The following is a 14,081-nucleotide window of genomic DNA, read 5'->3' as shown; positions in this document are numbered from 1 at the left end:
GTTCCAAACCCAAACTGACTATCACACCCTCAAAACATCATACTGAAGTTCAAATAACTGTTGCACCCTCAAAACATCTTCCTGACGTTCGGATAACTGTCAGATCCTCAAAACTGAAGTTCCAATACCTGTCAAACCAAATTTCCTACGACTGTCACATCATCATGACATCATATACCCAGGTTTTTATAACTGCCACACCCTCATAAACATCATACCAATGTTCTGATAGCTGTCACAAATTGGTAACATCAAACCAAATTTCCTATGACTGTCACATCCTCATAAACATTAAACCCAGTTTCTACGACTGTCACATCCTCATAAACATTAAACCCAGTTATGATTTTCACACCCTCATAACATCACACCAAAGTTTCTATAACTGTCACACCCTCAAAACATCATACTGAAAATCAGATAACTGTCGAACCCTCATAAACATCATACCCATGCTCTGATAGATGTCAAACATTGATAACATCATATCAAATTTTCTATGACTGTCACACCCTCATAACATCATACCTAAGTTTCTATAACTGTCACACCCTCATACCATCACACCAACTTTTCTATAACTGTCACACCCTCATAACATCACACCAAAGTTTCTATAACTGTCACACCCTCAAAACATCACACCAAAATTTCTATAAGTGTCACACCCTCAAAACATCACACCAAAGTTTCTATAACCGTCACACCCTCATTATATCATTATACACAAGTAGTAGAAGGGGCATTAAGATTTACCATTGTAGGTACACATAGGCTATTTGGAATTTATTGAATATTTAAAGAAAGTCCCTCAACCTGTACAGATGGACTGGACGTACATCCTATAATTGGTTTCCATTCTCTAACTTTAGTATGCTTTTATGAAACTTATACACAATGTTTATTACCAAAAAACACAGATCAAGTTTGAATGGTGTAGCATCGCAGTTACCATATATACTAAAATTATGCCTTTTTACAAACAGAAAAATGACTGAATTTTCGTTTCCATTGTTTTCCTCAAATAAATGTTATGAAACTTATACACAGTGCTAATTACCACAAAAGCTAATAAAGTTGAAATTGGTGTAGTATCACTTCTACCATTCTTGAGTTATGCCCCTTTACAAATTGAACAATTGCCTTAACCAAATATTTTGAAACTTATACACAATGCTTATTACCACAAAACAAAGATATATTATGATTTTTGGTGGCCTTACTTTTACTGTTCTTTAGAAACACCCCTTTTCAAATTGAAAAAAATGCTGATCTCTTTGTTTTTGTTTTCTTCCTTCAAGTTTGCCTCAAATAAATGCAATGAAACTGATATGCAATGATTATTAGTACAAATAAAATTGTAAAGGAAATGGGGAATATGGCACAATAGTTTCAGAGAAAAATTTTGTAAAAAGTAGAGTGAAGACAATAAGACAACTACGGACGCCAAGTGATGCTAACAGTATGAAATTCACTCTTCTGTCTCCAGGAAACTAATCACAGATGTTAAGTTCTTGTTGTTAATCTTATATGCAGATCAGTTAATAATAACTTTAAACCAGAGTTTCTGTTATGCGCTAATCTAAGATGAAGTGGAGAGACACCATTTCTGGCCAACTTGGTCACTGCTGCTAATGACATAAATTTCTGTTGTAAAATGTCATCATATCTTTTCTTCACATCATGAAAGGATATGTGGAAAAGGTCTTCATCAAGCACTTCCTTCTCTATTTTTTCTGTGAATAAAGTAGTCAATACTCTCACATCTTCTTTTGCATCATGTGCTTGATAAGTGCAGTTTGTAAGTTTACTGACCAAATTTTCCTGCTTGTAGTTGCCAACATCACACTTTTGGAAGATTCTTTTTGAAATTTTCAGAGTGTCAACAAAACCAAAAACATGAGAAGAAAATTCTGAAAATAATTTAAATTCAGACATTCTATTACAAACAATAGGAATGTCAAAATTACAAGCATTGTGTCCTACAAGTATGGGTTGAGGAACTTTCTTTAGATATTCAATAAAATCCAAAAGAGCTTCCTGTATTGGTTTTGATAAAACTGGAATACCTCTATGGAACATAGTATTTGTTCCCCTATCGTATCTTAGCATATTCACAGCAGATGCCTGTTCAGAAATTTCACAACGTGGCTGAGCATACACATTAAAATCATCACCAGCTGCTATCTGCAAAATGTCACTATTTCTCCCTCTGCCAGTTGTTTCTGTATCAAATACAACATATGTAAAGGCATTTTCAGGTAGTGTTAATCTATTGGGAATTTCTGTTGTTTGGGTTGGTTCTTCATCTAGATGTAATTCAGCAGCTTGGTAGTAGGTAACACCTTCGTGAATTTCCTTAGTTGCTTCTTTCTTACTTTTCAATATTTTTTTCAACAGACGTTTCCTCTTTGCATGTAAACTAATCTGCTTCGCTTTTTGAAGCTTTCTCTTAGCAGCAATTTTTAAGGCCATTCTGAAGGTAAATTCTCCCGGTGATAATCCTACAGCCTTGTTAACCTATGAAAAAGAGACAAAACTTATTGCCACTAGATTTATAAATCAAATATAAAGATATAGATTCAATGTAGAGCATTTGATGAAAAAGTGACTAAAGTCAATTCTTTTCCCTTATGGTCATTAAGGTAAATAAAAGGTCCAATTTCCTCAGATAGATCTTTTTTATACTTTGCCAAAATAAAGTCTTGTCTATGCTTTTTACGAAAACTAATAAAAAGTATGGGTCCTGGGCTATTTATCAAGATACAGGTCATACAAATTGTTCAAATGTGCCCAGATTGTTCATGAAAACTAGAGGCTCTAAAGAGCCTGTGTCGCTCACCTTGGTCTATGTGAATATTAAACAAAGGAAGCAGATTGAAAATTGACTACAAAGGTCAATAACTCCTACAGGGGTCAATTGACCATTTCGTTCATGTTGACTTATTTGTAGATCTTACTTTGCTGAACATTATTGCTGTTTACAGTTTACCTATATCTATAATAATATTCAATATAAAACAGCAAAATTTCCTTAAAATTACCAATTCAGGGGCCGCAACCCAAAAACAGGTTGTCCAATTCATCTGAAAATTTCAGGGCAGATAGATCTTGACCTGATTAACAATTTTACTTCATGTCAGATTTTCTCTAAATTATTTGGTTTTTGAGTTATAAGCCAAAAACTGCATTTTACCCCTATGTTCTATTTTTAGCCATGGGGGCCACCTTGGTTTGATGGCCAGGTCACCGGACACATTTTTTAAACAAGAAACCCCAAAGATGATTGTGGCCAAGTTTGGATCAATTTGGCACAGCAGTTTCAGAGAAGAAGATTTTAGTAAAAGATATATAAAATTTACGAAAAATGGTTTAAAATTGACTTTAAAGGGCAATAACTCCTAAAGAGGTCAACTGACCATTTTGGTCATGTTGACTTATTTGTAAATCTGACCTTGCTGAACATTATTGCTTTTTACAGTTTACCTATATCTATAATAATATTCAATATAATAACCAAAAACAGCAAAATTTCCTTAAAATTACCAATTCAGGGGCCGCAACCCAAAAACAGGTTGTCCAATTCATCTGAAAATTTCAGGGCAGATAGATCTTCACCTGATTAACAATTTTACCCAATGTCAGATTTGCTCTAAATGCTTTGGTTTTTGAGTTATAAGCCAAAAACTGCATTTTACCCCTATGTTCTATTTATAGCCATGGCGGTCATCTTGGTTAGTTGGCGGGGTCACCGGACACAATTTTTAAACTAGATACCCCAATGATGATTGTGGCCAAGTTTCAAATAATTTGGCCCAGCAGTTTCAGAGGAGAAGATTTTTCTAAAAGATTACTAAGATTTACGAAAAATGGTTAAAAATTGACTATAAAGGGCAATAACTCCTAAAGTAGTCAACTGATCATTTTGGTCATGTTGACTTATTTGTAGATCTTACTTTGCTGAACATTATTGCTTTTTACAGTTTATCTCTATCTGAAATAATATTCAAGATAATAACCAAAAACAACAAAATTTTCTTAAAATTACCAATTCAGGGGCAGCAACCTAACAACAGAATGTCAGATTCATCTGAAAATTTCAGGGCAGATAGATCTTAACCTGATTAACAATATTACCCCATGTCAGATTTGCCCTAAATGCTTTGGTTTCTGCATTTTACCCCTATGTTCTATTTATAGCCATGGCGGCCATCTTGGTTAGTTGGCGGGGTCACCGGACACAATTTTTAAACTAGATACCCCAATGATGATTGTGGCCAAGTTTGGTTAAATTTGGCCCAGTAGTTTCAGAGGAGAAGATTTTTGTAAAAGTTAACGCAGGACGACGACGGACAACGATGGACGCCGCCGGACGCCGGACGCCAAGTGATGAGAAAAGCTCACTTGGCCCTTCGGCCAGGTGAGCTAAAAACACATTTTTTGGCATTAATAAAAGAAATCTATGAGAAATTTGAGATAAATATAAGAAGATATTTTTTTTAATATGCTTAAAGAAAGTTGAAAGAAAAAATGTTGTCACCAAACTTGTTGTATTGCTACAAGTAAGATACTAAATTACTCTTTCAGTCCAGTATAAAAAAATAGTAGAAGATTTATCTCCCCTTAAATGGCCAAGCTGAAAAAAATAATCTAAAAACACAAATATTTTGTATTTATTTGAACATTTTGAATAATGCAATATATCCCCAGGTTTTTCTTTCTATAAATCAACAGTCTAACATATAAATTCCCAATCTGTCTCCAAATTAGCAGATTTATACCATGAATCTACATTAAAAATTTCAATTAAGGGGAGGTAAAAGATCTGCAAAACCTATAATACATCCATATCCAGGACAGTATGATGATAGTGGACTTATGATGAAAATATTCATGATGTAAGTGTCATACTATCATATAAAGTAATAGTACACAAGAAGACAGACCTCCAGACTCCTCAGGTGGATAAACAGCAAATACAAGTTTTAAAGCCTTTTGTTAGACTCAGCCAGGAATCTAATCCCAAACCTTCATTATGGGCAAGGCATTGACTTAGATAAGATTTCTACTTGGTTTTGTTGAAAAGTAACAGTACGTATCAAGTTTATTAAATAATGTACACAAATGTAGCTCAACAATATGAACCAAGTTTTGTGTGAAATTTTTAATATCCATATATCTTTGTCTCTGTGTCATTAACTACATGGCTTGGCATATTGTTTCCTTTGTTTTTCTTAGCTTGCAATACTTCTATACTCAAAATGTAGTTGAATTAATGCTTTTAACATGTGAAATACAGACAAAATTACAAAAACTTAACAATAACCAAAGAATCATAAAAATGAAATCATGGTCAGATGAAACAAAGCCAGACAGACATGTACACCTTACAATCATTCCACATACCAGGTTTAATCTGCCTGCCTGTCTATCACTTATAGTTCTATCTAACACAAACCTTTTCTAAATACTTGTGACCCTCGTTCTTCTGCAGAACAGATGCTGAAATTCTCCCTGTCAGAGATTTGCTTGATCCAAATGACCTGTAAATATTAAGGTTAAAAGTCCCATTTATAATGCAGTTGAACTAGTATTTTTTGTATGAAAAATTAAATGCAAAACAACATGTTTACAATGAACAATGAGGCAAGTGTTGACAGAATAAACAAGTGAAACAAATCTGAAAACGAATCACACGGTATAGCTGACTTATATAAATCCTGAAACTTAATTTCAGAAATCCTTGTATTTTAGTTCCTGAGAAAAATGTGACGAAAATTTTCAACTTGGCTATCATGTGTAAAATCATACAAGTGTTCGGTAAACAGGAAGTTGTCAAGTGATCAATCTGAAAACGCATCAAACAGTATACAATGGTATAGCTGACTTTAAATATATAAATCCTGAAACCAAATTTCAGAAATCCTTGTATTGTAGTTCCTGAGAAAAATGCGACGAAAAATATTCATGGGACGGACGGACTGACGGAAGGCCAGACAGAGGTAAAACAGTATACCCCCCTTTTTAAAGCGGGGGTATAATGATTGGTTTGATGTATAAATTATTGAGTGGCTGATTAAATGCATATTAAGGATAAAAATATTCCAAAAAGGTTGCTTATATAGGGAATCAATATTTTTAATGAAGTGTGACTGGAGCAGGCCCCTTTAAGGCAGCCTTTGGCAGTGATATTGTTGGCTTTTTTCAAAACTACCTCTACCCTTTTTTATAAGGAATATATGCGTCATTTTCCTGGAATTGGGAAATCTGGAATAAACCATAAATTTGACTGAAACTTCAATTTACAGACCCATTTTCAAGAGTCAAACCCTGCTTTAAAATAAGACCCCATTTTGTCAGTAAATTAATGATACATGAATATACCCTCAAATGTGCACATAATCCTAATATAGAAATTTTAGGCAAAACAATTGATCAAATGAGTGTTTTTCAGTTTGTATTTATGCACGATTTCTACTGAGACTGCACTGTTTGGGGAAAAGGTTGTCTTTTTGGGAAATATTTAAAGCCATTTTTTTTTCAAATTTGGATTATTCTCCACTAATTTAAGGCAAACAAATATCACTGACTGCCCCCGATCTCATGTGGAGAGTTGTTTTATTGGCAATCATACCCCATCTTCTTTTTTATATCATATAAATTCTTATTCATTATGAATATGAACAGATATCTTACTTGTTTTTTGGAGCTTTTGTTGAAACTATGAAATTAAAATTCTCATTTGCTTGGGTTGATCCTAAGTTGGTCAAGCAGGCAGCTCTATCTTTTTGGCTGTTTACAATGGCTTTAAGATCTGTCTGAAGACTTGGACATGTGAGAGGCTTACCCTGCGGTAGACTGCGGTACCTATAAAATTGATTGTTTAAATGTTAAGGATAAAAATCACAACCCAAAACAACTTTTTAGACACAAAAAATAATCAAATAATCAGTTGTACAATACATGTACAAAGCATTATCATAACTCAAGTATATCTGACTTCTGTGTTTATTGGCTAAGAATCTCAACATATATTTTTTTATTCTTGTTTTATATTTACCTATATATATACATTATATATTAACATAGTGGTATCAACTAATAACTTTTTATACTTGAATATTTTGCACAATGGGACACCTTATTGTTATTGAACTTGTTATATGTAATCTGTATAAGAAAATAACAGACTTTAAACAGATTTTTTTAAGGATCTTTTCCCAGGCATCTCATCTAATGTCCCCTGTTCTTTGGGGGGTTAACGCTGCAAGGACTTTACAAGGTATCATTGTTAAGAAGTTAAAGCTGCAAACCAATTTTAAAGATATCCAGTTCAGAAGTAGATTAAATGCTAAATATTTACAATAGTATTAGTAGCATTAAACTATTTGAAATAAATATTTTTTTCTTTTTCTTAAAGAACTATGTACTATACCTGAATTGAGAAGGATTCTTCTGATGACTGCACCAGGTAGCATCTCCACTGGCACAAAGAGAGTGGTCACCATATAAATGTGGAACTATAATATCCAGTGATTTTCTAAGACTCTCTGGCTCTTTTGTCTGGCATTCTTTTATGGCGTACATGAAGCATCTCCCAATGTAAGATATTACATTTGGTTGTTTTAGAACTTTATATTTGTGGCTAAGCTTATATAGTTTTGATGTGATGCCTTTTTTAGTGTGGTTACTGTCATCTTTCTTCTCAATGGAAGGGAAAACAGCTTTCAGTCGAGAAGTTGTGGTCGAGTCATTATCACCATGGATGACATCTATTGCACATCCAGTTTCCTCTAACTCTCTGGCCATTGATATTGCCATGTCAGGCTCCATTGCCTTACTAGAACCATCCCAGTTTTTTGAACATTCATGTACAGGTATAGTGTGGTTTTTGCTCTGATGTAGGGCACATATCTGGCAAGATTTACTTCTAAGAGAGAACTGCAATACCTTTCCTGTTTCTTTCCCAATTAATGATGCATGGCCTGAAATTATGGACGTTATTTTTACATAAAATGATTCCAAACAGGTAAATCACCATGAAGGCAGAGTAAAAAGAGTTATGTCTCTTGTAAATATTAATTACATGTAAAATTACATGTGTACAAGTTTTACCAGATTTTTATGACATTTATATCATTTGTTTTTTATCAGCAATGTTTAGGACAAATTAGAAAATCAGTGTAGATCAATTATTTTTAAAAGAGTTGTGTCCCTTGAAAATATCAATTATATTGAAAAATGTATTGTAAGCATTCAAAATGATTCCAAATGCTTACATTTCTATAAGATAATAATACTATAAGATAATAATACATTTGTACATGCAATATGAAAAGTTTAAAATAACTAAAAATTTAATTTATTTTTTGATTATTGATCTTGGAGTAAGTTTAAGTTGGACAGATAAATAATGTGCAACATAATGAACACTGAATTTAGTTTTGTACATAAATCAGGCCATTAGTTTTCTCGTTTAAATTGTTTGCCATTTGTCATTTCACTGCCCTTTAGAGCTAGCTTTGCACTATTGGTTTTGCTCATTGTTCAAGACCACATGGTGGGACATATAGTTGTTAATATCTAAATGTTTTGGTTTATAGGGAATAAATGTCTAAATTTAGCAATCATACCACATCTTACTTATTTTCATACAAGTAAAAATAAACAGAAAAATTCTCACCTGTATTACTATTATAATTCCATCCTGTACCCCTTTTCTGCCACCCACCGTCAAAGCTTACTTCCATCTTTAAAAAAAAATTAGATACATACATATATTAAATACATGTACTGAAGAATTCATGTTAGGCAAGAAATAAAATTTGAACTGTTTGATGTTGCCTAACCAACAATCTATAAAGCAGTCTACCTGTATTCTAAAAAGCTATTTTACAGAAGCAGATTTTGGCAACAGATTATAAAATATTTTCTCTTTCAATGATGAAAATGATGGAATACATAGTTACTTTCAAAAATATTGTTCCTGATCAATATTAAGCCAGTCCTAAATCAGCCCCATATCTAGAAATGTTTAGTGTTTATATATGCAATTGTAGTGAGTTTAAGTGTGCACTTTTTGATAATCCCTATTTTCAAGTAAGTAAGCGGTCCATGGGTTTTCTTTGCTACAAAACAGGAGAAAAGCTCAGCAATTAGCTTTCCTTTTCGTCATGTTTTTGAAGCTCATAAAAAATAAATTTTATATTTTCCAACAATGTACATATATATTGTATATTTATTCATGATAATTAATATAAAAATAATCATTTGGAATTCTAAGTTTATTACCTTTCCATTTCCCTTTTCAATTTCTTCCTTTTGGGCCTCAAGACAAGATTTTTTGGCTACGGTCTCCAGAGTTGTATCAATTTTTTGTTCCCTTCTCTTAATAGTGGACGGCACAACTGGTGGTAAATTTAAAGTTGCAAGGAAGTTGTTAATCTGTACTGGGCCCATTCCTGTGTGTACCATGGCTACAATATTTTGCATACATATTAGTTTAAAGAACAATCGCTTCCAAGAAAAGTCACATTTTTATCACATTAAATGCACCAACACTGAAATGAAATATCAATTCATTATTAAAATCATGATTGTCAAATTGACATATTTATTCCGTATTTATTTTTCATGCAAGCTGAAGGAAAAGTTGAAAATGTATACATAGTATTGGATGAACGAAATTTTAGTCATTGAGCTTTATAATAAGTCACTTAAACTTTAATCCCTTTTTTAACTACATAAGGAAGAAATCAAATTAGGGACTGCCTGATCCAACACCACTTTTTTCCAATAATGGAAAATCTCATCTTAGGGCGAAATTTGATGGGCATAAAATTTACATCCGTCATCATGGTAATATACTTTTCTTTTGCCTAATATAAATCATTCTAATGTAGACAGGAAATGAGAAAATAATAATTTAAAAAGCAGCAAAATTTAATCTTTAAACTTATAGTATTGGATTCAAACTTTAAAGGTCATGATAAATCTATACCAAATATCAAATATCAAATATCAAATTAATATCTATGTAGATCTTCCCACTGCATCAGCTTGTCTTGCAAAACAGGCATAAAGAGTATAGAAAAATATGAGTCAGACAGATCATGAGGTGTCGAGCCCCTAAGTGTCACTATGCAATGGCTTGGGCTCCTGACGATGGACATGGCCATGATCAATTAGTTAATTCTAATTGGTCTAAATAGATGTTCGAAACACCTTATGATCTATGGAGTTGGGGTGCTGGGATAGGCTTTGACAACGATTTATTGAAATGTTTCCTGTTTCATCTTTGAAAAAAATAGGGTAGGTAGGTAGGGATTTTTTTTTATTTTACCATTTTTTTTTACATTGAGTCTATGGGAGAGAAATCCTGACTTTAACAGTGCTTATTGAAAAATGACAAAAAAAACTTTAGGGTAGGCTATTTCTATGCTTAAAATATAGGGTAGGTAGGGAAACAGGAAACACACATGCTTTTTTATTTGGCCTTAATGAAAACAATGATGTACGAAATGTAAACCACGAAACGGATTTACAAGTTCATTTATTATTATACTATGAGACTACTATAAATATTCTGTCAATTTTTCAACAAATTTTAACATAGGTTTTTTTTTGTTTAAATACTTAAAATCATGCAACTTGTTTAGGGGCCAGCTGAAGGACGCCTCCGGGTGCGGGAATTTCTCGCTACATTGAAGACCTGTTGGTGACCTTCTGCTGTTGTGTTTTTTTTTTATTTTGGTCGGGTTGTTGTCTCTTTGACACATTCCCCATTTCCATTCTCAATTTTAACTAGACTGAGACTCCTACTGTAGTAGTCTCACAACTAGACAACAGTTAAAAACAAGAATGTGTCCACAGTACACGGATGCCCTACTCGCACTACCATTTTCTATGTTTAGTGGACCGTGAAATTGAAATAAATTCTCTAATTTGGCATTAAAATTAGAATGATCTTATCAAAGGGAACATGTATACTAAGTTTCAAGTTGATTGGACTTCTACTTTATCAAAAACTACCTTGACCAAAAACTTTAACCTGAAATTTACACTGTCATTTTCTATGTTCAGTGATTGTGAATCGAAAAATTGGGGTAAAAACTCAAACTTGGCATTTAAATTAGAAAGATCCTAAATGGGCACATGTATACTAAGTTTCAAGTTGATTGGACTTCAACTTCATCAAAAACTATACATGTACCTTGACCAAAAACTTTAACCTGAAGTGGGACAGACGGATGAACGGACAGACGGATGACGGATGAACGAACAGACGGATGACGGATGGACGAACGGATGCACAGACCAGAAAGCATAATGCCCCTCTTCTATCTTAGGTGGGGCATAAAAAATAATAAGACAGGGCGAATGTATCCTGAGCAAACAGGTATCAGTTAATAATCAGGGCGAACAGGTACTAGGGTGAATGTAAATCAGTGAGAAATTCAGAATGGACCCAGATTCCTTTTCTTATATAGGAATATATATTTGGCATACACAATTTAAGCTGTGGGCTACAGCTGCCAGTCTTCAGTTAAATCTCTGCCCACCCCATCCATACATTTGTAGATTACATAGTTGTTCCCTTTCATTTTTTTTCTATAATATTTAAATGTATGTACAAAAAACATTGTAATTACCTAGTGCTAATTTTGAATTGATGTCAAATGTTCCGTTGTTTCTCTTTCCTGTTTTAACGTCGTTTAATGAACTGCACACACTGTTCTGACACCTTATAAAAAGTATGCTGCCTAAACCATATCGTCTCTCGCTCTCGATGTCGGCCAGGTGTAGTCGAGCATCACACGAGGTGCAAAACATCTGTTGGGCTAAGGCTTGAAGCTCGACTACCCGTCTACCTGTCTTCCAGTCATTATTAAGAGATGGGTCAATGGTACAGCTTGCACCAAGTTCAAGATCCGAGTCTGAGAAAACTGGATAAGTGTTAGCATGCACGTAGTTGTGATCTTCTATAATGGGTTCATCAACAGGATGACTTACTAATATATTTCTTCTGGACTCTTGAGCTTTGAATTGCTTAACAAATGACTTTTTCGATTGAAATTTTCCTGTTTTACTTCGCAACATTTTGCAGACGATAAGTAGAATGATTGCAAATTATGTTTGCATTGACAAGGTAAATTTCGCTGATTTCAAACGCTCGAGTGAATCAGCGTTATTCCACGATTTGAATACGAGTTGTCTCCCTGTGAACGCAAACCTTACCTTAAAAGGGCAAAGCTTACGAAGTACAAATTTGAGACCGCATCATGTCTAAGTGTCAAAATGTGTATATTTGGTTGCTAAGGACAGTTAACAATAAAATTAACATAAATTGCATTCCTAGCAGTTTTTTTACCTTCAGAACTAAAACAAGAACATAAAAGACTAAAGATTTGTGGTCAATTTTATCTTAAAAAGTGCATTTTTGTGCTTTCTGATGTGCCATAAGGTAGCACTCCACAGTTAGAAAATTAAATTAAAAATGAGCCCCAAAATGTTTTATCATCTCCTATTCCTGGATTTCTAATACATTAATCTAATTGTTTGTGTTGTACATGTGCATATGTATGTAATCAGTATCTTCCATAGATTCAATTTTCAAAAGTTAAAAGGATGAAAATTAATTCCTTTTATGTGTATCCATGGCAACATTCTGCATTTATTTACCATAAAATATTGTAAAAAGGGGGGTGAACATGTCATATATCCCCCCAAAATTTGGATCAAACTAGAATTTCAATGCCTATGAGTGATACCTTTTTAGAAACTGTTTTCTTAAATCTTCTTAATGATCAAATAAAAAGTGGGTGTCTTTCGCCTCATTTTTTCGTAAAATTCAATCACAAAGTTCGTGCGATAAAAAGTTGGAAAAAAACATTGCAATAATTGCCGGACCAATGTATGGTATGGACATGCAAATACGGACTATCATACAGAAAACAGCCTGTATTACATACATTACATAACCTTGATGTTCATATAAACCCAATACAAAGGCTATTTTAATACTCAGCTATCCAAAAATGAATTTTATTGCACACTAGCTCTCATATTTGAAAAATCCACAGGGGCCAAAATGCGAAACTACACACCTAACTGTGGAGTGCTACCTTAAGGTGAAATTTTTCCCCTTCTGCCTCAACATTTTTTATATTTTCTGTGTTCTTCTAGCTGTTACGATGAAAATGGTACCTCAGTTTTTAAAATTGGTTTAGTAATAAAGATTTTATGAAGGTTAGCAGTTGATGTTGAAACGCGACAAAAAGTGAATTAAAAATAAATGCTGGATCATAGTGAAAAACTTCAAGTCTGTCTCATTTTTGGGGTAAATTTCTAAAACTTTCCCCTTTTTTTTATTTGAAATTATATTATTACCTTATAAGAGGACAAATTGTACAAGTTTTAGGTGTTTGAAAGCACTTATAGGTAATTTTTGCTGTAAATAGCATACCTAACCTTGGTTTAGAAGCTCTCAAGCAGGGTATAAATTTCTAACAGTACTGGCATCATTAAATTAAATTAATGCCAAATTATGATATAGAATCCTGCTAAAAATGTTTATTTGACTTATTCGCATTCAAAAATATAAAGCGATACATTCTGAGATTATCATATAAAGCGCAATCTTTGGTTAAAAGGGCAAAGCTTACGGAGTACAAATTTGAGACCGCATCATGTCTAAGTGTCAAAATGTGTATATTTGGTTGCTAAGGACAGTTAACAATAAAATTAACATAAATTGCATTCCTAGCAGTTTTTTTACCTTCAGAACTAAAACAAGAACATAAAAGACTAAAGATTTGTGGTCAATTTTATCTTAAAAAGTGCATTTTTGTGCTTTCTGATGTGCCATAAGGTAGCACTCCACAGTTAGAAAATTAAATTAAAAATGAGCCCCAAAATGTTTTATCATCTCCTATTCCTGGATTTCTAATACATTAATCTAATTGTTTGTGTTGTACATGTGCATATGTATGTAATCAGTATCTTCCATAGATTCAATTTTCAAAAGTTAAAAGGATGAAAATTAATTCCTTTTATGTGTATCCATGGCAACATTCTGCATT

At 33.2% G+C, this 14,081-nt stretch overlaps 1 protein-coding gene across 1 annotated transcript; it reads right to left on the bottom strand.

Annotated features, from left to right (window-relative positions):
• Positions 1-1,506: 1,506 nt before the first annotated feature.
• Positions 1,507-12,181, bottom strand: LOC134718397 (uncharacterized). The gene is made up of 7 exons (XM_063580898.1): positions 11,652-12,181; positions 9,292-9,476; positions 8,684-8,750; positions 7,436-7,985; positions 6,697-6,867; positions 5,459-5,543; positions 1,507-2,520 (listed from the first exon to the last, which is right to left on the bottom strand). The coding sequence occupies exons 1-7, from the start codon at positions 12,097-12,099 to the stop codon at positions 1,507-1,509; spliced, it is 2,520 nt and encodes an 839-aa protein (XP_063436968.1). The 5' UTR covers positions 12,100-12,181.
• Positions 12,182-14,081: the final 1,900 nt, after the last annotated feature.

This window comes from Mytilus trossulus, chromosome 5 (genome assembly GCF_036588685.1).
Source record: "Mytilus trossulus isolate FHL-02 chromosome 5, PNRI_Mtr1.1.1.hap1, whole genome shotgun sequence".
In the NCBI taxonomy this organism is placed as follows: Eukaryota; Metazoa; Mollusca; class Bivalvia; order Mytilida; family Mytilidae; genus Mytilus; species Mytilus trossulus.
This window is presented reverse-complemented; position numbering and strand designations above follow the sequence as displayed.